Source organism: Gymnoscopelus microlampas (genome assembly GCF_963454915.1).
Source record: "Gymnoscopelus microlampas genome assembly, chromosome: 4".
NCBI lineage: Eukaryota > Metazoa > Chordata > Actinopteri > Myctophiformes > Myctophidae > Gymnoscopelus > Gymnoscopelus microlampas.
In genome coordinates, this window is record NC_139941.1 from 41147269 (window position 1) to 41173640 (window position 26372).

Below are 26372 nucleotides of genomic sequence, written 5' to 3' on the forward strand. Positions count from 1 at the left end.
ATTTTGAATCATTTTGAATATTTTTAACAACACAAATCTTTTCTAATAGGGGTTCCTGGCACAAAATCTTCTCAAATTGAGGTTTGCGGCTTAATACACATGAATTTGGGGGTCCTTGATCTAAAATAGCTGGTTCACAATCTGTGTACTGGTAAAGGTATATTGTACTCTGCACCCCGGGGTTTCTGTGGTTATGTGAAACCTGGCAAAGCAATGGAATTTGATAAAAAAAAAAAATCCAGGCCTGGATACATTATGACAATTCACATGGCAAAAACATTTGGAAATGTACTGGAAATGCAATCTTCAACCATTCATGTGATTAATGTCGAGCTTTGTCTGCCGATTGATCCAGTTGCCTTTTTGATGGAATAATTGCATTATTAATCAAATTTGATTACACAAGTCAGGAATGATACATGCGGCTTGCCAAAGCAAAATTGGACACATTAGAAGTCAACTTATCAAACAGAATGTAGCATGTTTCACAGTAGTCCCAGTGTGTAAGTTGTGCAACAGCCATTCGAAGATAGATCGATGGATAGTTGTTAGTAGCTATTGACCTCAGAAAGGAAAACATTTTCCAAAGTGCAAAAACAATGAACAAAGACATGATACAGTGGATGATTTCAGCATATAACAAAAACAAATTTGACATCACAGGAAAACTACAGGTTACGAACGTCAACGTAACCCTGGTTATTTGAGTAATACGAGTGAGATGCATTATGATAAATAACATGAATCTAACGAGGGCTCATGAGGGCGGAGAGGTGTTATGGAGGGTGTGTTTGGCAGAGCGGACAAAGCAGGCCCGCCTGCACTTGGGTGTCTTGTATCTGCAGCCAGAGGGGTCCAGAGTAAAGTGACACTACTACAGTCGGTGTTCTCACAAATTAAGACTAAGGATTTTTACTGTGTATGAAGGAATATAGGATATCATGAAATCGGATACTGAACGTGTACAAACCTCCAGATGACGGCCACATTTCCTGTTGGCCACAATAGACTCTTTTCACAGACGTGGATAAACAGCCGCAGCTAATAAAACTAATAAAAAGCTACGTTTGATTTCGCTATACCATTTAGCAAGTTTTTGACAATATTGACTTGTCAATGCTTGCTCTTAGGCACAGCTAGATCAAACGGAATCATTATTATGATTTTATTAGCTGCAGCTGTCTTTACCCTGCTATGACACATCTGTGAAAATGGTCCAAATGGGAGTTCCTGTGTTTATCAAAGTGAATCAAAACTCTATGGCACTGGTTCTCAATGTGGGGACCTCCAGGGCTCCTTGGGGGGGTTCCAGCAGATTTTATAGTGTAGATTGGGGTCCCACAGATACAAATCGTATCAGCTGGGGTGCGTGGCCTAATGCATATCAAACCAGGGGTTCTTCAAATTTAATTACATTTTGAAATATTTTGAAATGGGGGTCCGCGGCCAAATACATGAAAAGGTTTGAGAACCACTCGTATAGCAACATAGTTTTTTTTTCAGAAAACTGTTAGGATTTAGAAGACATGTTGTGGAATCGGCCTCAGGCCTTAATTGGGTTAAAAAGGTTCAGCAGCACTGCTCTATTGTTTCCCCACCCAGGGCACCCCAGTGCAGTTGCATAGCCCAGCTCATGGCCTGGACCATGGGAAGATGCCCCAAGCACAGATGGGTTTGACGTGGATGGATCAGAGGAAAGTGGGTGAGTCCAAGTGTCTGGATTGGCTGAAGCACTCCCAGCCTTGGTTTGCTGGTGAGTGGCCCTCTACTTCTAGCATTGCCTTCACTCGGCTGCAGACTTCTCATCTAATATCAAAATCTTTGTTTTATTTACCCACTGAAACTTCCATATTGCAATAGGAAGCAAATCTATTTCTATTTCTACTTAAAACCTGCACATGAATTTCTTTCTCTTCTCTCTTATTTTTTTTGTCTGACCAAAGCATTCTGAGCATTAATAAATCTCTGTTATCTGTCCCTGAATCTGCCACTCATATTTTTCTCTCTCTCTCTTCCTTCCTTCCTTCTGTCCTTCCTACCTTCCTTCCTCCCTTGCTTCCTTACTTCCTTCCTCCCTTGCTCCCTTGCTTCCTTCCTTCCCTACACTTTGTTTCACTGTCCTCTAGGTCCGTATCCTGTGGTCAAGCAGGAACAGTTGTCTCCGCGCTGCTCGTCCTCCCAGGCAGAGAACCTGTCCACCCAGGGTCAGCCCCACGACAGCGTGGCAGGACGAGGTGCGTCCCACCAACACAATTTTAACCTCTTAACCAGTGTTGGGTAATATTTCTTAGGAGAGTAATATGTTACTTATTACTTATTACTCCTTTGAAAAATAATACTATTATATTACTTATTACTTGGAATCAAGAGTAATATATTACGTATTACTTTATATTACTACAAAATAAAGCAGTAGTCTCTCTGACCTTTTAAACATAATGATTTTCTGTTGTTTTGGGTCTGAGGGGCCATCAGTTTTATCCTCTGGTGTTTCGGTCAGCTTAGCCCCTTTCGGGACCCTGTTTACTTTTTTCTATTTGGGAAGGCGGTATCCAGGGTCCCTTGACGCTCAAACCGCTCTCTCTCATACTCGCGGCTACCACTGTCTAGTCTCGGGCAAACATCTTGACGCTTAGAAGTTGCAGAGATTTCTCAAAGGTACCCAGAACTGCAGTAGTAATGCGCGGAAAGCTGCATTAATCGGCGGGGATCGGCGTTGCCGTTAAACATTTTTTATTATCTTGTAAAACTTAAGCTCCTCTCTCACACTCCTGTCCACTTCCCATGTCCCGCCTCCCCTCCCCGCGTTGTGACTGACGAGCTGTGCGTCCTACGTTACTGCCTCTGATTAGCCGAGCTCCACATGCTTGTATGCGGTCGCATACGGGTCATGCGCTACGTCATAACTGTGCGCAAGCTGCGTGCTAAAACAACTGATCTGCAAGCTAAACAGCATCTCTGTTGACGTAGGTTGATAGCTTGTAGATCTGCTCTATTTTTGCATGATGCGACAACTTGCCTCTACGAGACGGAGAGGGTACATATTAAATGAATGAATGAGCAAAAATAAATGACTCTCGTCATCAGTAACGAGGAACAAGGCCTTTTTTGTCAGAGTAATACGGTATGATATTACTGTTTAGGCAGAATAATACCTTACTTTACTCGTTACTGGGAAAAGTAATAATATTACAGTAATATGTTATTATTAATTTGTTACTGCCCAACACTGCTCTTAACCCATTAAAACCCATCTGTGTTCATTTTAAAGTTTTTTTGGCTATTCAAAAATAGTGATGAGCTTGTAGATCTGCTATTTTTGAAAAATCGTGACAATTTGTTCAAATCTTTGAATATATATATTTTAAAGCAAACATTTGAACCTTAAATCTTTGCTTCTGGGGGTCCCTGGAACAACATATTTTGAGATGGGTGGTCCTTGACTTGAAAAAGTCTGAGAACCACTGATATAGCAACATACGTTTAAAAAAAAAAAAACTGTCAGGATTTAGAAGGCATTTGTAGAATCCCCAGAAGCAAAGATTTGAGTTACAAATGTTTGCTTGAAAAAAATATATATTCAAAGCTTTTCCAAAAAAATCATGATTTTCCCAAAAGAAAATGGTTGAAGTGGTTAAAATCTAAAGTGACAGATGCTTTCCTGGTCTTAATGGGTTAAAGAAATCCCTCACATTTGGCTCTCATGTCAATAAGCTGCTGTACTGTGCCAGGGGTTCACACCTTAAGCCGACTCCACACCAATGATTCGCCATGCAACTCCTTGCATTGGTGCAGTTTGGCCTTTACTCGGGTCACTCGTGCTAAAAATGGATGGCCGCTCAATGCCTAGAAAAGAGGATATCCTATTCTGCACACTATCGATGCTGTTGGGCATAAACCTTGTGTTTCCAAAACCGTTACTTTTCACGAAATGGAAAACAGAAACTGTGTTCCAGAGGATCCAATGCAGTTATTAGTTAGTCACAAGTTCTCTTCATTGGTTAAATATTTATTACCACAGACAGACTTAAAGACATAGTGAAATGAAAGTTTTTCACACTTTTAGAGTATATAGGACATAGGGCATTTTTAATTACTTCCTTTAAGCGCAAAAGTACTGCGTGATGACATAGATAGATACACATGTATTGACGTCTAAGCTAATGTAACATCTTCCCATAGCCCAAGGGGATGGGACCTTCTGATTGGTTCAGAAACATAAAGGCTTCCGTTTCAGAATGAAACTTCAAAATAAAATGACTGAAAATGCCATTTCACTGGCACTTTAACCACTTGAGTTGCAACCTGGCATCCCTAGTTTGTTCATATCATTATAGGCAGAAATGTTCAATAATCTTCAGAAAATTTCAAAAATAGCCTAAGAACTCATGCATTGCAATGCATTGTGAGCTTGTTGTAGATTGGCTATTTTTGGTACTTTTGCACTACACCGTCATACGACAAAGTATAAAATAGGGCATTCATTTATTTTGAAAAAACAAAAATAAATAAATATGGAGATATAAAGTCTTAATATAAAATCTTTCCGACAGCGACAATATACTGCAATATGATTTTGATAAAAGCATAAACAGATATAAATGCCTTTCTTATTGTTTTCTCTTGGTTTAATTGCAGGGTCCATACCAGCCGTACAGGGTGGTAGTATCACCAAGGGGATCCCAGGGACTCGGGTGCACCAGGAACCTCCCATCTCCTACCGAGGGGGGTCCATCACTCAGGTAAGTTTAGTTCAGAAACGGACTGCGTGTGTTTCTTTTTTTTCCCCCAAGTCCTGCTCATTTCTAATGGCAGATGACTCTTTTTCAACCTTTAAGGGCCACTGACCCCACCTGATTAGGACTGCAGCCTCAGGCTTTAGAAGCCTTACTTGATCTCACCCCTCGGATGAATTAGGGGTGACAGCAGGCGAGTGCTGAGTGGTCATGCGGTAGCGCGTTGGAAGCCAGCGAGGCATGGCCAAGTGCCGAGGCTCACAGGATCTCCCTGCCGCCGTGACATAACCACAGCCCTGGTCGCCGTGGCAACAGAGGGTACACACTGTACCACGTCTGTTCCCTCCTTTATTTATCTGTTTACTCTGGAAGTTGCCTAAGCCCAGTCACTGATACGCCTTCCGTAACACCACAGCCAACTGGCCGGGGTGGGGGTGGGGCTGGGGGGGTTTATTATCCACTCAGATAAATAACGAAGGAAAAGGTGAAAGAGGTCATATGGGATCAGAGCTGTAGTGGAGGTTGCTACAGTGTTTGCCTGGCTGACTGCACGGTAGATTAATTGTTGTGTGTGTGTGTGTGTGTGTGTGTGTGTGTGTGTGTGTGTGTGTGTGTGTGTGTGTGTGTGTGTGTGTGTGTGTGTGTGTGTGTGTGTGTGTGTGTGTGTGTGTGTGTGTTTGTACACACGCGTGTGTGTTTGTACACACTCAGATATGGCGGTGTTGCGTCATGTGTGCAGGTTACATTTCCTGGAGGGTAAAAGAGGGCTGCCTTGGTCAGGGCTACTTGATCTTGTGTAATGAGAGCCACCTCCACAAACACCCACCTACCCAACACCTCCCCCAGCCTACGCTAGCCTAGGCCCCTGACCTTCATAGTGCCCCTAACTCTGGAACCAGATCTGTAATCAACAGACGGGAAATGTGATCTTGGGCACCCCACTCCCTCTCTCTTGCTCTTCACTCGACCAGCTCTGCCCAACCCTGCCCCGCCGCCTTCTCCTCCTCCTGCGTTCTCTCTCTCTCTTTCGCTTTCTCTCTCATAAAGCCACCAAGGGCATGTCAAACCTGCACTCTCCGCTGTGACCACAGCCACCCCGACAGGCTTTCATAAACCGTCAGCGACCGCGGGCAGAGATATGACTCACGCTGTGTGCACAAGGCGTTGTGACTCAGAAGCACTGACAGAACCTGCTGCCCAATGTCACCCTGCTGTCAGCGGACTGCTGCAAGCACTCTGCTCATGATTCAGGGTGATGTTTATGTGCTTTGAGGACACCTTTATTTGTAAGGGTGTTAAAAGCAGCAGCAGAGGACTAAGTGTTGTTTGTTATTGTTTTTCGACCCGCCTCACAAAAATCTACAGCAGTGGTTTGTGGTCTTTTTAATTTGTCATTTGAACTCGTGTTTGGGTCAAAAAATACCTGTGACCCCAACAGGCAGTGAAGCCATATCACTGTATATCGCTAATAGCTCATTGTGTGAGAGTCAAAATAAGTGTTTAATTGTTGAAGATGACAAAAATTAAGCTGGTCAAAGACAACTGTGGAAAAGTATAGATGGCTGCATGAATTTCTGCCTGTCATAGCTCAGTTAATCATGTGTTTTATTATATCATAACTTGATTTTATTTTCCACATATAATAATCAGGAATATTGTGAATATCAGGAATATAATCAGGAATATTGTGAATATTGTATACCAGGCAGGGGAGTCAACCTGCTGGCGCATGGGATCAGGTGGGGGGGGGGGCAGTCAAGTGGAATAAATCAAAATATTCACATGCAGTTATTATGTATGTGTGTCAGCCACCCCCCCCCCCTTTTTCTGCTGCTGCGCTGGTAAAACGACTATTATGTGAACATAGAATTCAATAGAGGCACCAGCTAGCCTCCCGCTGTGTGTAAACACCTACCGCGAGGGCCCCACTTACATCGTCTCACTCCGGTGCGCCAGCGCTGTACTGAAGGCTGCAAGGCAGAGAGAATCAGGGAGCTTGCAGGAGATTTTTACGGGCAACCAAATAAAAGACAACGTGAAGTCATTTATTGCCTTCTCTATAAGCACCGTCATGACTCATGAAGCTCAATTAGGAATATTTAATCATGACCATCACCGAGGAGATTGTGGAGCCGTCATTATGTAGTAAAAATGTCAGCCTGAAAATGTGCAATGCCAGTGTATTCACAGTAATCAAAGTGAAAAACTAATAAAATAGTACACCCATTTCTGTTCAGTGCTAAACCTGAAATCAATAAGAATGTTACCCCTCAACCCTCATGTTTTGTGTGTTGTGGCTGAACATTATGACAGCAATTGTGCCTTTTAGCACGCATGCACAGACAGAATGTAATCTGGCCCGCACAAAGTCCAACCTTGTCCGTGACATAATATTAATTTGACACGGTGTGACACCCCGGAGCTGTACTGAAACATTTTATTTAATAACATTTTTGCATTCCTACTATATCTCAAAATGGTGAATGTAATAGTATAATGATAAAGTATATTTATATACTATAAATAAAGTATAACGTTTCAATATAAAAAAAAAAAACGTACACAATATCTTCTATAATGAGGATTATTAATCATTTGAGCCATAATTGTTGATATCGGTAATGATGTTTTGCTGTACTTTTAGGTGTTACGTGCATTTCCTTGACCTTGTCTCCTCTCTACCCATAACAGGGCACGCCAGCAGTAGCAGACATGCTGTACAAGGGGACCATAGCCCGCTTGGTCACCGAGGACAGTCCGAGCCGAGCTGAGAGGGAGCGAGACGAGGCCATGTCAAAGGGCCATGTGGTCTATGAGGGCATCAGCGGACACATTCTCACATACGACCGTAAGTACTCCAGCTGGACGCTAGGGGTGTAATGACATATTGATTCCACAGGTAATGATTTAAACTGTAAAACTGGGGGCCAAATGTGGCCTACATCTACCCCGCATCTGTCCAATCTACCCCGTCCTGGGTAGGCAACCAGGCCTGGTGGAGATCTGCGCTCCGAAGAACCTTTCTAGTCAGCCTATGTGGCTGTACGACAGCTGATCTCAGGGCCATTCTCTCGCCGAGCTGTCTCTCAACACTGCTGCAGTCTAGCATGCAGCTCTGTTGTGGGTACTTAAGGAAACAATTTATCATAGTTAATGCCGCTCCATGCCCCGAAATCCACCAGATGTGCGTCAACCCCAAGTCTGTCCCACAAAGAGTGAGAATGAGTTGGTCCCGGGTTGATGCAGTTAATTTCTCCTCTTTGTAGTCTGTACATCTCCTTGTGGGAATAATTACAACTGAACATGGACAGGTAGCCTACAACAACAAAGTTTAAGAATAATGTTTGAGTGAAAAATCTAACTCGCTTCAGAACCCATAATCAGTGTCGCGCTGACACACACAGACATGCACATACTAATACACACACAGAACTCTTACAGAGGTGAAACCCATTCCTTTTTTCCCATTACGTGAGCGCTTGTGGTCTATTTGTTTAACTGAGGGAAAGAGAAGACACTCAGAACGTCACCTTAGTGGTAATCCAATAAATTAACTGGTAGCATGATCCAGTGTGCGTACTCTACTTTTCTATTTTTGGTCTGTTTTTAACCATGCTCCTGACGTAGTTTAAAGGGCTGGGAGCTGTGCGCTGTAGCTACTCTTTATCTTCATACAAATGATGTGCAATTGTGTAGCCTACATTTAGTAACAATTTGTTTTGTTATTTCTACATCTGTGTCTGCTAATGTTCGATTTCAAATGATTTATTCATGGCAAGGGTGGGGCTACCAAAACAGCCAAATGGCATCCTTTTTTATTCTCTCATCACAACTTTCTTATTTAAGTTAATGCTGATCATAAAAGTAATGCTTTCTATGCAATCTTCATAAGAATCTAAATAGGTACAGTCTCTGCTAGTTATAGCAGAGACTGTGACATACAGTATGAGAGAAGGTTGAAAAAGAATGAACGGCAAAGTGCATGTACTCCTGGTTCAGTCGGCATGAAGTATAATTAGAATAATTAGAGTACAATCAGGCCTGTGATACAAAATGAGTTTGACACCCCTGATCTAAACTAACTAATGCAAAAAAATACAAATCAATTCAGATTTATTCTGCCAAAATACACACAGCATTGTGTGGTTTGTCTGTCTAACTTACATCGGTGCAACCCCTTTCTTTCCCTCAGTGTCAACTTTTATCCCTTGTTGTTGTAGAGGTATTTTTACATTTGCTCATCATACAGTGCTGAAATTCATCTCCTGCATTTACCCATCTTATGGCAACTATTTTACATAATGCCCCGTTTCTTGCTCACGGACACTTCGGCACATGGACTGGGCGAGCCGAAGGTCGAATCGGCGACCTTCTGATTCCCAGATGACGTTGGACTCTACCCACTCGGCTGCGGCCGCAGCCTTCATGCATTGTTTGCAGCCTTGTAAGCGGTGGCTACCTTCCAGGCGTCACTCAGGGAAATAAAGTACCTTGGGCCAGTCCCAAGGACATACGAGCAGCATGAATGATGGCTGTCACAATGTTTTCCCTATTGATTGGGGCAGCCTGATAGCTGAGGGGTTAGGGCGAATACTAGTTAGAGTCCCCAGTTAGTTTCCTGTTCGGCCGGACCAGTTGCTGAATGTCAGTTCCCTACTCTCGCTCCATGTTTCCTATCTTTCTCCACTGTGAAAAATAATATGTGGATTGTTTAATCGTAGTGAACTGTTAAACTCTGAAGCAAAATTAAAATATTTACCCATCAACACATTGAGCAAATGAGCACGTGGTTTCAACATGCCATGCTAACAATATTTTCAAAATGTGTCCTATTCAATTATAGTTATTAGTTATTGAATTCATAGTGTCTGTAATGTAAAATGGAACACTGTAAACGAATTGACAATGTGTCGCATTGTTAAACAAAAGGCTTTTTATCATTAATAACATGACATTGTATATGCTATGGAATGATTAATATAGCTTCAGCAATGTGGCAGAAAAAAAATCTGTAATAAAATTGTCAACTGTATTTAGGTTGCTTGTTGTGAACTGATGTAAATATAAAATGATTGTGTTACCTGGGTACAAAATAGCTTAATTATATCGATCGTAGGCCCCTGAATCAAATCAAATCATTAACCTATGTGGCAAATTGTGTGAGATAAGCAAATATTTATATGAATTATGTAAATGCTATTATTGTCTTCGCGAGGCTGCCAGGCCGGGAGGTGAAGACTATGTTATCACCCCTGTTTTGGCCTAACTCTAGGTCATTCTTTGGATCATGACACAAGCCGCATACAGTATGGGCCACGCCCATTTCCACCTAACTGGATTTTCCGCCATTTTGTGTTTTCTGCTAAACACACTTTTTGCTAGTACTTCTACAGATTTTCTCCAATATCGGTGCACATTAACTCCGGATGTGATTAAGAGAGGGCCTCTAAAATAAACTTGAATGGTTTCCATGGAAACTTGTCACTGGCTGGTGATTGAGATTAAGACATTTGAATAAAGGACACTTGAGCCAAAGAGTACAGTTCCTGCTTGGACTCTGATCCTAACTCTCTTGTCAATTCTATCACTAGGTTCGGCCTCTCAAAACCCTAAAGACGAGGGACGTGGTCCCGGGCAGTCTGGGGACCTCCTAGGACTAAAGCGTCCCTATGACGTCATGGAGGGGGGCATTTCCAGAGGTCTACCTATGAGGGACACACTGTCTGCAGCCAACTGTGAGGGTAAGCCACAACCCTTAGTTAACACTGCTTCATTCCCACAACATAGCCAGGGGATATCACATTCAACTCTTATTAATGGACCTTTTTTTTTTGTTCCTCATTAAAATCCTCCTGCCCCTATCTCAGGTCTGATTGGCCGAGCCATGCCCCATGAGAGGGACAGCCCACACCACACCCCTTTCAAGGATACTCACCACATCCGTGGTTCCATTTCACAAGGTAAAATGGCTCCTTATATCCGACATTTACGGGATAACAAAGGGCTTTTCTTTTGAGATTTTTTTTTCAACTAAAACTGTTACAGTGTGGCTCTGAAAGAGGTTAGCCGTGTGTGTGTGTGTGTGTGTGTGTGTGTGTGTGTGTGTGTGTGTGTGTGTGTGTGTGTGTGTGTGTGTGTGTGTCGGCGCGCATGCGTGCGTGCGTGCGCGCGTCTCAAGTGTCCTTGAGCAAGACACTTGACCCTTAGCTGCTCCCGATGAGCATAACCTTGCCTGGTTTCCTCCACCGTCAGTGTGGGAATGTTTGTGTGTGAATGGGTGCATTTACCATTTATAAATGCAGTCCATTTATTTGATATTGACGTTTTCTAGATAATTTTCTTTGTAATAGCCAATGTTATGAGTCTAACTGTGATGCTGCTGCCTTGAAAAAGGAACACATTGAAACTTGAGAAGCACAGATCGGCATTTGAAATAATTTTCAGACCAAGCTGCTAAATGTAATTGCTTTCTAAATGTTTTCTTTACTTTTAGGCACAGGAGAACCTCTTTGTAAAAAACACGTCAATCTCTACCGTCATTGTACTCTGTGTCATGTTTCACTCTCTTCCATTCCAGGTATACCTCGTCACCTGGACCATCAGGATGGTTACATGAGGCCCAAGCAGATGAAGAGAGAGCCATCCCCTCCGCGCGGGCCTGGCTCGCTGGCTGACCCCATGAAGGGACGTGAGGCCATAGTGCCCACTGTGAAGGAAGCAGGACGCTCCATCCACCTGATTCCCAGGGAGGAGCTCCGACAACCCGGCAAGGAGGGCATCATAACACAGGTTAGCATGCATCAAAAGTGCACTGGAGTTGCATTAAAGAATGCACTCATTTGACTGTTTGGTAAATAAGACTTTTGACATTCTTAACCATTGTGTGAAACATATAGGGTTGACTGCTGTGTTCAAGCACTGCATTTAGCATAATATGGTGCTAAGGTGACACAAAGCTAGCTAGTCTCCACTAAACATAACCCTCAGTAAATGGTGCATTTATATAGCGCTTTTATCCAAAGCGCTATATAAATGCGCATAGATTGTGCATTACATTCACCCATTCACACACATCCATACACCGATGGCGGAGGAAACCATGCAAGGCACCAACCTTCTCATCAGGAGAAATTAGGGGTTCAGTGTCTTTCTCAAGGACACTTCGACACTAACTCTGGGGGAGCCCGGGATCGAACTGGAAACCTCACGGTTTCCTTCCGGCCGCTCTACCGGCCACTCTACCCCTGAGCCACTGCCGCCCCATTAGTGGACTAAAGCATTAAATTGGCTTCCTATTCCTTGCCAAACTCTTTAAACATTCCTTGACTCACTATAGTATCCTTAGTCAAGGAATGTTTACAGAGTTTGGTGAAAGTTATAATGACTATACATATTGATTTGAATACTAACATTACTAATTCGTTTCATGCTTGTTCCTATTTTAGGGCACTCCTATGAAGCAGGAACCGTCTAGTTCAGGGAAGCGCCATGATGTTCGCTCCATCATTGCCAGCTCGCCGCGTTCCTACCACGGTCTGCCCACTCACATGCAGGACATGCGACCTGAGAGGGGCCGCTACGAGGAACCTCCCAAAGGCCGGCCCAGCGCTGTGGTCAGCACGGCCAGCTCAATGGCCCGCTCCTCTCCCATCACCCTAGGGTCTGAGCAGGGAAGCAAGTCCCACCACAGCCCTGTGGGATACGAGGACAAAGGCGGCCACAGGGCTCCCTACCCTGGGCCCTCTCACCGAGGGTCACCCATCTCCAGGCAAGAAGCAAGCCAACGTCAGCATGAAGGTAGGTCAAAAGTGTTATTAATTTAAATACAGCCCCCCTTTTATTTCTTTATTATGATCCTTGTATATTGGTTGACTATATCTGACTACAGCTGTGAACCAGTTTGGAAAGAAGCAGGGCATGTTCACACTGTCCACCATCGCAGACCAGACTCTAGGAGTTTGAATCCACTGCAGTGCATCCGGCTTTGTCGAGCGTCTAAACGAACACATAACTCCGCCATGAAGCCAAATGGAAAAATGTGGGGCAGAGTTTCTTCCTTGGCCTACTGGGAGATTATCTGTTCATAGAATGACACACACACAGACGGACGGACAGGAGCAAAAACAGAGACAAGGACAACAATGCTAAAGGCTAAAATCCCGAATCAGAGCAGAGCTGCTGATGTGTGAGCAATGTGGTTATGGAAACAAAATGTGCGTTGCCTGATCTGCTCTTTTTGGTTTTCCCAGCAGAAAAAGCATTCTAGGCAGCGCCTTTTATTTATAAAGGGCGGACAGGGTAAAACATAACCTTAGATGCGATGTTGTTATTAATTTTCCATCCTCAATCACCTCTTTTTTCTTTTCTTTTCCCCTCCAGGTTCCAGTAAGAATCCACCTCAAGAGCGCAAGTCCACACCTACGCCGAGGGAGATGAATGCCACCAAGTCACCCCTCCAAGGCGTGGCAGAGCAGCAGGCCCTGGCGTCCTATCTGGGGATTCCGGACGTGTACCGTGGACAGATCCCCCTGGCCTTTGACCCTTCAGCCCTTCCTCGCGGCATCGCCATTGATCCAGGTACAAACACATGGACTCATTATACATGGTCATCCTTACCATTTAAAGAGCACTGTTTTCAGTGCAAATTTATATTTCTATAACTTCATAGTCCTAGTAGTGGGAAATGTTTCAAAAAGCACAATACATGCATACAATGAAATAAAGAGGTCCGTCCAGAAATTACAAAGCATAACTGATGAATGTAAATTATTTAACCCATTAAAACCGGATGAAAGCATCTCTGTGTCATTTTAGATTTTTGCATTGGCTATTAAAAAATAGCAGATATACAAGCTCACAGCGCGTCACTTCGTACCGCGCTGCAAGCTTGTACATCTACTATTTTTGAACATTTTGTGAAAAATCTTGAAAGTGTGAGAACTACTGATTTAGAAGCCATTTGTAGAATCGGCCCCCAGGTCTTAATTGACTCGTTATTATTTTTCCACACACAGCAGCCTACTACTTGCCTCGCCACCTGGCCCCCAACCCGGCCTACCCTCACCCGTACCCCTATCTGATCCGAGGCTTCCCCGACACGGCGGCCCTGGAGAACCGCCAGACGCTGCTCAACGACTACATCACCTCCCAGCAGATGCACCAGTGGCCTGCAGCCGCCGCCATGGCTGCTCAGCGCTCGGACCTGCTGAGGGGCCTGTCTCCTCGAGATCAGCCCCTCCAACTGAATTACCCTGCAGGCCCCCGCGGTGAGCCTCTGTCCATTCATAAAATATACCTCATGCAAAAGTGAGGCCAGTGAACTACATTTTTATGGGTTCACCTACTTTGCACATACAGTACATAGCACATAGAGTACACATACTTGTATCTAGGACTTCACAATTATGCCTAAAAGGATAATCCTGACTATTCATTTAGACATCGTGATTGCGATTATTAATGAGCATTACTTGGCAATTTGGGGAACCAGATTATTTTACTCCACTTTGCATCTATTATAGTATACTTAGCATCTTTACTTTATTTCCAGCTCCAGCAGGTGTGATGAATTAGATCAATTAATATCTGATATTCCAGATGCACCAGTAGTCTGCGATGGCCATTTGTGGAACCTCAGAATCTTCTCTGTATGGTTATACATGATTAATGGTGTAGTCCTATATACAGTACATGCACTAGGTTATTTGCCTGTCCCTACTTCCCCAAAGTCTTCCCTGGCTGTCCTATATTGGCCAGCAGCTAGACCCATAGCCTTTACCCTCCTCTTCCTTCTCCTCCCCAGGGATCATCGATCTGTCTCAGGTGCCACACTTACCCGTGCTGGTCCCTCCTTCTGCAGGGGCGTCCACTTCCCCAATGGACCGCATCACCTACATCCCCGGGGGGACTGCCGCCTTCCCTGGCAGGCCTTACACCACCTCCCCCATCTCTCCTGGTATGGTCCACTCCTGTAATTCTTCCCCCCGTCCCCCCGTCCCCCTTGCAGATTGATGAAATTTAAGTCTTATCTCATTATTACTGACGTGAGAATTTTGCATCTCAGTTTTTAGTTTTTAACAAAAAAAAGATGTATATACATATTGTATAATACATGCAATTTATATAGCGCTTTTCTAAATACTCAAAGTCACTATATATATCTGTTTTAAATTGTTCTTGCAGTTGGGTCCTCCCACATGAACAAGATGCAGCAGGGCACGCCCCAGTCTGCCGAGCGCGAGCGTGAAAGAGACCGCGAACGGGACAGAGAGAGAGAGCGAGACCGCGAGAGAGACAGAGACCGCGAGAGGGAGAGGGAACGAGAACGCGACCGGGAGAGAGACCGCGAGAGGGAGCGGGAGAGGGAGAGAGACCGGGCCGTGGAGAGGGAGCGAGACAGAGAGAAGGGCGGCTCTCATGGAAATGTGGAGCATGCCCCCATTTGGAGACCAGGTGCAGATCTGATTCTTCTCTCTCAAATGTTGCTTCCCCAAGTTTGGAACAGTGAAGCATTTTTGTACGACTCTTGCTTCATGCATGAGTCTGTGTGTATGCATATATAGAATGTATTTGTGTTACATGCACTGGTGTAAAGTAACTAAGTACATTTACTCACTTAAATACAATTTTGAGGTACTTTTGCTTTACTGGAGTATTTCCAATTTTCAGTACTTTTACTTCTATTCCACTACATCTCAGAGGCAAATATAGTACTTTTACTCCACTACAATTATTTGAAAACTTTAGTTACTAGTTACTTTGTAGATTTTTATTATTCTTACAAAACATACATTAACCGCTTCAGCCCTACATACATTTGAAAATAGCCGGTCTACAAGCTCACAATGTGTCGCATCGCGACACATTGTGAGCTTGTAGATCTGCTATTTTCAAAATATCTTTATACATTTTATACATTTGAAAACTTGTGAAATGGGACATTCTGCATAATGAGTACCTTCTACTTTTGGTACTTTAAGTACATTTTGATACTTTTGTACTTTTACTCTAGTAAATGTTTAATTTCGGACTTTCACTCGTAATAGAGTACTTCTACATAGCAGTATTGATACTTTTACTTAAGTTAAAAATGTGAGTACTTTTTCCACCACTGGTTATATGTGTGTACATATGTATCTATGTCTCCAGGTACAGAGCATACCCAAGGGGGTAGCAGCAGCAGCGGTGCGAGGTCCTCCTCCCATGCCTACGGTCACCAGCACTCCCCAGTATCCCCTCGCACACAAGACAGTGTGCAGCAGAGGCCCAGCGTCCTGCACAACACCGGGAACAAGAGTCTCTCTAGCGAACACTCTGGCTCCTCTGTGCTAAGGTCAGAACAAACACGTACAAGTAGAGGGGTTATTATTTCTTAACCCATTAAGACCTGGGACGCATCTGTGTCACTTTTTGATTTGAGCTAAAAAAAAGCATTATTTTACACTTTGGCTAATCAAAAATAGCAGATCTACAAGCTCGTAGCGCGGCACCGAGTGCCGTGCTACGAGCTTGTAGATCTGCTATTTTTGAAAAATCGTGAAAATGTGTGCAAATCTTTGAATATATATATTTTTTAAAGCGACATTTTTTTAACTAAAATCTTTGCTTCTGGGGGTCCCTGGAACAACATATTTTGAGATGGGGGTCCGTGGCCAAATCTATATCATTTGGGGGTCCTTGACATGAAAAGGTTTGAGCACCACTAACATAGAAACATACGTTTTTCAGAAAACTGTTGTGATTTAGAAGACATTTGTAGAATCGGCTTCAGGTCTTAAAGGGCAAAAAAAGCTTAAACTGTGATCTAGACAAAAACAAACAAACTGTAATGCCGTGTTCACACCAAAAGGACGCCTAATGAAAAAAAGCTTCTATTTTCAATGTTATCTCTATGCAAATTGGCGTTTAAAAAATGTTCATGCGCGTTTAAACGCCTAAATGTAAAGGCGTGCTTTTTTTCTCCCCAGACCCGAGCTTTGAAGCTTTTGTTTTTGAAGCCTAGAAACTGTTGGCGTCTTGAAGCGCAATTCTAGCCAATCAGAGCACAGCAGGACCTGAGTAGGCGTGGACTAGCTCGTTTTGCCAAAAAGAATGTCAGCTCGCAGCAGCGGTTTCCGAAATAAAAATCTATTTTTTAAAATAAAGGTTGTATATGTAATATTAATGGTGATTTGGCAAGAACATTGCATAGATATGGTCGGAAATAAAAGGATATGTGACCAACAAGTCGTGAAAGCAGTTAAAACTGGTTATGTTCCGTGAGACAGGCCCCTCGCTCTACGAGCTCACCCCGGGGAAAGGAGAGCCTGGTGGGGGCGGACAGGCCACACGCTCCGCTGTGGTCAGTGGACCACAGCCCGGTTTTCCGCCGGTTTTCACCGGAGCGGGGTAGATGAACACGGAGGCCGAATTGGACTACTACACACACCCACACAAAACGAATATTAAAGTTACTACATACTGTCATGAATTAATAATAACCTTTATCACCGAGACACCGACAAATCACAACAGATTTGCTCTGCTCTCGGCGAGCAAGTGGAAATCTCCCCGCCGCATCGCTGTGTGTGTGTGTGTGTGTGATGAGAGCTGAAACTGTGTGCATAAATGTTTTTACTTAAGTAAAAGTATCAATACTGCAATATAGAAACACTCAAGAAAACGTCTGTAATCCAAATTTACTTGAGTAAAAGTACAAAAGTATTGGTATCACAATGTACTTAAAGTACCAAAAGTAAAAGTACTCATTATAAAAGTAAAAGTTATCATCAGCTCACTTGAGGAGACTTGAGTGACAGCTCCTTGGACACGCCCAGTTTGATCAAAAAACGCCAAGTCAAATGGAGTATAGGCGTTTTTTCATAAAGGCGTCCTTTTGGTGTGAACGCAGCATAAGCCCCTCCAAACAAAAGAAGAAAAAAAAACTCAAATAAAAATATGCATACAAATATAAAACTAGTATGTATTTGGAAACATTACAGGTCCAAAATACAGCAAACTATTGGAGTAAAATAGCCCTAGATTTTGACTTAAGGTGGGGTAAAAAAAAAAAAAAAAAAAAAATATATATATATATATATATATATATATATATATATATATATATTTGAATTGAGCCTTTTAAAGGATAAGGCCAGTGTACTTTCCATCAGTTTCCCTGAGAATGTGCATTGCCTTCTTTACACTGTCATGAACCCGGCCCGTCCAGATAAAAAAAAGAGAGATAACGGATAGCAAACATGATTTATTATCATCCTATAATTCTACAAAGCTCTGTGGCTCTGTGTGTGCGTCTGTCTGTCTGTGCCCCCAAAATCTCTTCTGCCCGGTTCTCCTCAGTGGCTGGAGCAATTGATCTGCATTTGCACGCAGCCATTGTCCATTACCATGTGCACGGAACACCAAAGCCCGTTTTTCGCTTTCCCCAAATGTCAGCTGTTTATTAGCGTTTTTGTGTTTGCTGGCTCCCGGGTTGCCAGATCATGTGCGTGAAACACGCGGACCATCCATCAAACAAGCGGAGCATGACGCGCTCGTGGGTGCTCATATCCCCCGACGGGTATGGTCTAGTAAGGATAAATTAACAAAATGGCCATGAATTGTGTTAGTCTGTACAATCAGTAGTGTAGATGAGTGTATATAAATATGATTCTGGGTGACGGATGCAAACCAAAAGACTAATGGCAAACCAAATGTGCAAGGGGAAGAATGAGAGTCTGAGAGCAATAAAGACATAGTTTTAAAGCCCACAGAGCACCAGACCTAGGTGCTCCAGAGCAGAGCACCTAGGTCTCTCCCAGCTCCACTTACCAGGTATCTGCAACGGAAACCAGAACAGAGAACAAGCACCGGCAGACAGAGTGGGAGGGCTGTCACAACACTGGTAGATAGGTAGATACAAATAAATCGCTGTCACTTCATAAGGTTGTATCGGGACAAGGTCTAATGCCCATGTTCATCACAATGATGAATTATGCTGACCAAAGCAACAATATGGCTCTGACTTGTCCTAACAGTTGGTCAACAATGGAGGTCTATAACTTTGATATGAGCTATATCTGGAGTTGTATATACTATATACTATTATACTATATACTATATACATACTAGTTAGTAGTAGAAATGCATTTTTTGTATCTTTCTGTATGCAATGTTAACAATAAGAAGAAAACATTTAATAAAACAAGGGAAGCCATATCATTGAAAGCAAGCCAATGGGATTAATCTCAAACAAAACACTGAAACCAAATGAGTCACTTAAAACTTTAACATTGCGAGGTAGTCACTAGCTGCTAAATTAAGAAATGAGAAGGCCTACTGTAACACTCATAAGAACAAAGCAGGGCTCGCAACTCACTTGTTGAATGCTCCAAAGGTTTTTTATTTGGGACAAAGGGCAGATACGACCTTTCGACCCTTTCGGTCTTTGTCAAGTATACTTGAAATACTCACTTGCATTCAACAAGTGAGTTTCGAGCCCTGCTTTGTTCTTGTGATTCTATTCTTACAGTTTGGCTCAGCACCGAGGAACGGAGGATGTGTGGTATTTGTTCTTCCAATGTAACACTCAGCCATCTGGCAACAAGCGTCTAAGACGCTCTTCAAATTCCACACCCACTGACAAGAACACACAGATCGAGTCATTAAGTGGCTAATTGAGTTGTAGTGTTGTTATGTCTTGGGTCGGGGCTAATTGTCATTTCCATGTTAACTGGTAGAGTTTTGTTGCATTTGTTCCTCTCAGGTCTATGCCCTCAGGGTCAAACCGCTATCAAGGATACCCCGGCCACCTCCAGAGGACCGGCGTTCCCCCTGAAAGCTACCAGCCTGGCATGGACCCCAGCGGAGCCAAAGAGCTTAGCCGAGACAGTGGCAAAAACAGGGGAGGTCTGCCCAAACACCTACAGGACCAGCATGGCCCCGCCAGTAAATGTGACCCCAAGCTGTCCAGCCCTAGCCCAGTGGGGGGGATGTACCCGGGGTCCTATCCCCCTACCTCAGGTCGACCCCCACACCACCTGCCACCGCAGTCGGATAACCCACCTGGCCGTGGAGACAGTGGCACACCTAGTAGGGAAAAGACTCAAAACAAACCGGTGTCCGTTCAGGAACAAGAGCTCCGCGCACTCGGTAAGACCACCATGACTGCGGCCAACTTCATAAACGCGATTATCATGCGTCAAATTTCTTGTGAAACGGGGATGCCAGAGACGGGTTCGCTTGTTGCCAGCAGCGCCACTGATGGTAAGACGCTCTGGATCCCAGGGGTCCCCTCATCACCCAGACCCTCCCCCGTCCGTCTGTGGCCTATTGCACGCTGTGGTGGTTGGCATTATCAAATCAGTCCAATTCATTTATATATACATTTTTTTCAATGCCATACTATTTTGCTTTTTTTCTTGTTTATTTCTTAATTTTTTATTAAGAGCTATAATTTTTTGGCCCATCAAAAGACTTAAAGACCACCCCGGGTGCCCTCTCTGGAAAACCAAACATTTACCATGTTCCAAATTGGATCTGACATCACTTTCTGAGATGGAGATTGAATCAGATTGTCAAAGCTATAGATTTAATTTAATTTATGTTATTTTAGCAGCTGACACAGCTTATTGGGTTATGTGATTTTCCACACAGAAGAGACAGATCCTAGGTGTCCTTTAAGGTGTCATTCTGACGGTCAAACTGGAGGGAAATTCAGCCAGAGCTTTTTTTTTCTTTCTTTTTTTTTGCTGCTTATTTTTCATTTATTTTTTCATCAAGGGTGTGACCAAACTTTATATGTGGTACCTCCCCCCTCCCCCTTGTGCAGCTACCCATTAGTGACTTACATTTTGCATACTTAAACAAAAGTAAAAAGGCGTACAGATTAGTTATGCATTGGTTCAAATCCAGAGGCTTTTATCTCCCACATTAACCGAAGGAGTTTCAAGTTATACACATTTTGACTTTGGTTTGTTGTTCAAGTTTATTTGGTCAAAGTGATATTTGGATGCTACATATACATACACACAGTAGGAGTATAGTAGGAGTTGGTTCAAGATAAGCAGTAGATGGTACAGTAGGTAATTCTCCACTGAGGGGAGACGTACAGTAGGAATGGGTCACAAGTATGAGTGGGGACACATTTTAGATCCATCCAGGGAGAGGGGGGGTCCTGCAGCTTCTGGCCCCCAAAATCTGCATGTTCTTGTTACTCCACACTCTAATTTATGCTGATTTGTTTTATTTATTTATCCTCCACGCGCCAAACGCTCAACTCTCTCAAACAATCCTCTGAGAAGTGTTTTTTTTGCCATCAGTAGGAATGTTGTCTTGTTTTTGTTGTGTTCCGCTTGTAAAGCTATATGCCACATCAGTATCTATTACATGCCTATTGGGCAAGTGACTGCATGCCAAGCTCTAATGAGTGTTGTGGTATAACATAGATATATACTACATTAGACAACATGTAGCATGCTTCGTTTGATTTCATAGGATTCGGCTGAGACTTGACATAGCATAGCACACGACACAACCCTGTAAATTAGCATGGTTTCAACATGCGTCTACAGGGCAAAATAAAAGGTTTTGCAGTGCATTTAAAGCTGTCATTGAAATGGACCAGAGTGTGTCTAGAGTTTAGACTGTAGTAAGATTTTAAACCATAAACAAACAATCTTAACTCTCTCAGTGCCAAAAACAAGTTATCCCGAGTTTTTTCTGAATGCCCTCAGTCCCAAGAACGAGTTATCCCGAGTAAAAAAAATAATATATATATATATATATATATATATATATTATTATTTTATTTTCATTTTTTTAGAAAATCATTTTCAGAACACAAGATATCGTGATCCGAAGATTTGCTGCTCCATTCACTTCTTATTAATATTTTTGTTTTACTTTAAAAAATTGCTGGCACAGTATGAACATATTTTTTTATTTCATTGGCACTGAGAGAGTTAAAATCCCAGTTGTTGAACGCCTACATGAAAGATCTGACTACCTACCAGTAGTGCAGTAGCTTAAGGCGAAGGTTGACCTGCTCCATTTCAACTTCTTTAATGCTGCATTCATTTCATGATCTTGTGTCATACAGTAGGCAACTTTTTCTGAAACGATGCTTTTGGTTATTTGTTGCTCTAGCTCCCTGTATTAGAAAATACGGTTTTCTGTGCCCGTCAGGTCTTCTCTTTTGGGACATTGAGGCAACAGCAGTCAAAGGTTTTTGATCCCTTTGCTGTCAAAGCTAGCCTTGTTAGTCTATTAGCAAAATTGAAGCCTATCCTTAGAGCAAGAGTGCACTATAAATAAGCCATTACAGATACTGTATGGAGCACGGAGTTACTGCCAACTCTGTGTTGGTAGTAGTTTTGAAGAACAGGTATTGAGCCTTTGAGCCCACTTCATGTTTAAAGGGCACGCAATACCTTGAAGTCCTGGTTGTATAGATGCTTTTGAGGTATGCAAGCTGTCATTACGTAATAGAGCTCTTTCATCTCAAGCTGCTATTTTAAACTAACATTTTGCCCTCCTTTGTCTTTCCTTATTGTGTGGGTGTGTGTGTCTTTCCTTATTTTGTGTGTGTGTGTGTGTGTGTGTGTGTGTGTGTGTGTGTGTGTGTGCGTGTGCGTGTGCGTGTGCGCTTGCACTTGGTTGTTTGTGTGACCTCAGCCCAACAGAAGATGGGTTCCATGGAGCAGCATGGTCTCTATCGTCCTCCGTCTGAGGAGAGGCTCTCCCCAGGACAGCAGCCCTCGTCCCCCCATGTCAAAGGCAACCAGAGGGTGGTCACCCTGGCCCAGCACATTAATGTAAGTGCACACAAAAGCTTAGTTAATAAAAAGAAGTCTATACGTAATATGTAGGGAATACTGTAAATGCATGTATAAGATATGTACAGTAATGAAATGATTCCACTTTAAGGGGATGTTTTAATTTACACTGTCCCTTAGGATTGTTGGTTACGGCCCATTGTCTTCAAACCACAGGTGTTTTTTGTTGTTTTTTTAAGATTTATTTTGGGCTTTTTATGCCTTTTATTATGGATAGGACAGTAGGCTGCCAGGAAATGGGGAGAGAGATGGGGAGTGACACGCAGCAAAGGCCGTCGGGATCGGGACTCGAACCCGCGACAGGCTACATTGTAGCTTAGGTGCCTGGATCGCCAGTGGTCCAGGCCAAATCACAGGTGTTGAAGCACAGCTTCAATACCTAAAACACGTTTTAAAGAGAACTTTAAAAGCTGGTATTTATGACAACTCTTCCCACTGCATTCCGTGTTGAGAGCTAGCGCTGGACAAATCGATGCCAGCCTACATCAAAGTAATTGAAACACGACATCTTATGTAGACTGGTGGTGATTTTCCAGCACAAGCTCTCTACACACTCCTCCTCCTCAGAACGGAATGATAGGTTGCACATTAAATAATTGCAAAATTTCATGAACCAATATTTACAAGAACAATGGTGCCTGTATTTTATATGCTTAATGAAGTGATTATTAAGCTATTCCAACTTAAAGCTTATTTTTACATGGTCATGTTCCTTCCCTGTTTAATGAATTAATTCCAAGACACCAGCACACGAGTAGAGTCAACACACAGGCCTCAATAAACGGCAACTGTCACATTGCATTACGTAAAACATCATTCGGACAATCCGTTTTTTCTGTTAAAGGAGCAAAACTATGGAAAACACAATTTTAGGTATTAAATCTTGGCTTTAAGAAAAACCTTGTTTTCACAGATAATATCCCTGTAAACGCACTTGTATTTTCTATTTTATGTAATTGTGTGTATATACTGCATTTGCGTGGATTTATTTGTGCATGATATTTGTGTGTACATTATGTATTTGGTTTTCCTTCTGTGCACAGGTGTTTAGTTACCGTTCCACTTACATTTAAATTAGCGCTTCGCTGCAAACACTAAACACGGTGCATTTGGTCCTTGTGCATGCATGTGTTACAAATCTAACCCTACTGTAATGGCCATATCATCAAACACAATAAACGTAACTCAATATAAGCAGAGAATGTAGAAAGAGGACAGCGCAGCGGCGCTTCATGAAAAAGGAAAAAACTAAATCTAAAAGGATGTTTCTGTGTGTTTCCAACAGGAGGTGATTACCAAGGACTACACAAGGAGCCAGCAACAACAGAGCTACCACAACTCCCCCGTCCTGGACCTCACCCGTCCACCCAGCGCCCCTCAGCCCGCACCCTCCTCTCAGGAGTCAGCCCAGGGCCCCCGCTACACGCCCGATGGCCCCGGAGGGGAGCGTCTCAGAGACCGGTAAAGGAACCCTTCTGTCATACTGTAGCAGTGTTGATTTCGTCGACTAAAACTATGACGAAAAATGTTTGTCGACTACCTTTTTTCACTGACGAAAACAAAATAAAAACTAAGCTATGATGACTCAAATATTGACAATATTGACAAATAAAAACTAGTCAAATTTTTTAGGGAGGCACTAGTGGAGGCAATAGAACTAAAAGACAAGTCATTTTATGCTTGGTTACGCTCAGGTGATCTGAGAATAGCAGATCTACAAGCTCACAACGCGTTGCGCTGCGATGCGTTGTGAGCTTGTAGATCGGCTATTTTAGCATTCAACCAAGTGTGAAATCAGCCATTACGACGCCATCAAGACCCGACAAAATACATTTTAGTTTTAATCAACTGTAGATTTAGTCGACTATAATCTGATGATATTTAGTCAACTAAAACTAGACTAACAGTAAAACATTTCAGATGACTAAAATATGACTAAAACAAAATGGAATTTGATTCAAAAGACTATGACTAAAACTGAATCAAAATTTGCTGTCAAAATCAACACTATGCTGTAGGAATACTCACGTGTTCTGTGGACATGAGTTCTGGGGATGCAGGAATAATACTAAGTCATATATTTTTTCAGGACGCTCTGGCTTTGCCCCTGGCACTAAAAGTGCATTCATTGATCATGCTCATGTTTTTGTTGAATGGTGAACGGAACGTATCTTTTTGCAACTAATGCGTGTGAATATAAGCATCATTAATTCCCATGAGAGTTGACGCTCATTGTTGCAAGTTGGTGAATAAAGACACTAGATTGTGGCCGTTTCTCAATATCTCAAGGGTGCATCTGAATAGGCCTTTAGCGTCTAAAATGAATTTATGAAGGTAACTAAGTGAGTGAATGACCCGGAAGTGCGTAGGCAGCAGCCACTGTAAGAGCCAAATTATCTAAATGCTAGGGACCGATGCTTCATCGCTTCCTTTCTTATCTCCTTAGCATAGGGTACACTGGACCATCCTTCACAAAAGGAAAGGAGATTTAAACGGGTTTAAAAAACTATTTAAAAGAATCGTGTAGCTCATGAAGAATAAACCTCATGATCCAAATCAAAAGGAAATGATAACCGCACACTGATATATGATATCTTTATTCCATAATTTAACATAACTGACAGGCTCTCCTTTCCTATGGATGTGATGTTAGGACTTTATTCACAATGACCAGCACCTCCGGGTGTGAGAATCATATTTTCTTTCAATTCCTGGTATGAAGTGAGATTTTTGGGCAGGTTGGCCACATTTATATAACTTATTTGTGATATGATACAGAATGAATATACAGAGCAAGTATCAAGTATCAACGTTTCCATTAGGTTCTGTGTGCGTATGTGGGTCTGTCTGTCTGTCTGTCTGTCTGTCTGTCTGTCTGTTTGTCTGTCTGCTCATGCTTGTATTGAGGAATCCTCAAAGATGACAGACTAAAAGAGTTGAATTAATGGTTGTTTACTGAAGAGATTAGCCATGCAAAGCAAACCGTCCATGGACCTTCGCTGGGTGAGCTGAGGACTCCTCATCAGCTCCCTTTCTTATATAGCATCCAATCACTTCACAACAAGTAAATATTATGTGCTTTGACCTATGAAGCATATCCTATTCCTGGAAACACATTTTCAAGTGTTACAACACATCACACAATGATTACAACAGATTAAGGAGAATGTCCCCTTTTCCTGCCAGTTCCTTAGCCCCAAAAGTCAGGCTGACCTGTTAGGTAGGTAAGATGATAGACAAACAAGAACATTTAATGTATACATGGCTGTAAATGCCTGTCATCTGAACATAGAAATAAATGTTATTTTTGTAGTCCATTTTCAGAACATTGTACTTTCACCATGGCAGACCCACATCAGTCACATCCGCCGTCACATAATAATTACATAGCCTAGTGTAAATGCAGTCGGATTCTCTTAGCACCACGGTTATCTTTTCTAAGTCCTCAAGGAATCCTCCTCCACATCTTTTCTTGACCTCATGATGTTTTCCCTCAATATAAAGGAAAGGTGGTTAGGAAAAAAACTGACATTAACTTTTTGACTATATTTGTCCATGGATGCAAAGAACGCACTCGGATCCTTGAGAAGAATGTACTTGGCATGAGACCAGAGAATGTATCTTTCTAGCTTGAGCACTTGAGGTACTTGCGGTCACTTGAATGTGCACTGCTACTCATTGCTCTAATCGGCTGTGTGTTTGAGTCAGCTCGACCTCGTATAAAAAATATAAACTCTCAAAATCGATGTGTTCATTCATGCAGCACACTGAAAATGACAGGGGAAATCCCACAGCAGTGACTCTTCCGGGTACTAACTGACAT

At 42.7% G+C, this 26372-nt stretch overlaps 1 protein-coding gene across 12 annotated transcripts in view; it reads left to right on the forward strand.

Annotated features, from left to right (window-relative positions):
- Positions 1–26372, forward strand: part of ncor2 (nuclear receptor corepressor 2) — a 153985-nt gene that overhangs the window by 120841 nt on the left and 6772 nt on the right. For 6 of the 12 annotated variants that reach the window (XM_084054765.1, XM_084054771.1, XM_084054769.1 and 3 more), the window contains 16 exons: positions 1603–1753; positions 2127–2234; positions 4639–4742; positions 7428–7584; positions 10328–10477; positions 10604–10696; positions 11314–11525; positions 12182–12533; positions 13116–13313; positions 13751–14002; positions 14539–14691; positions 14919–15188; positions 15885–16068; positions 19480–19979; positions 22389–22528; positions 23835–24010. In XM_084054765.1, coding sequence (XP_083910891.1) covers positions 1603–1753; positions 2127–2234; positions 4639–4742; positions 7428–7584; positions 10328–10477; positions 10604–10696; positions 11314–11525; positions 12182–12533; positions 13116–13313; positions 13751–14002; positions 14539–14691; positions 14919–15188; positions 15885–16068; positions 19480–19979; positions 22389–22528; positions 23835–24010 — 3200 coding nt within the window. The remainder of the gene's footprint in view (positions 1–1602; positions 1754–2126; positions 2235–4638; positions 4743–7427; positions 7585–10327; positions 10478–10603; positions 10697–11313; positions 11526–12181; positions 12534–13115; positions 13314–13750; positions 14003–14538; positions 14692–14918; positions 15189–15884; positions 16069–19479; positions 19980–22388; positions 22529–23834; positions 24011–26372) is intronic. The other 6 variants (XM_084054776.1, XM_084054767.1, XM_084054766.1 and 3 more) reach the window with 3 other exon arrangements.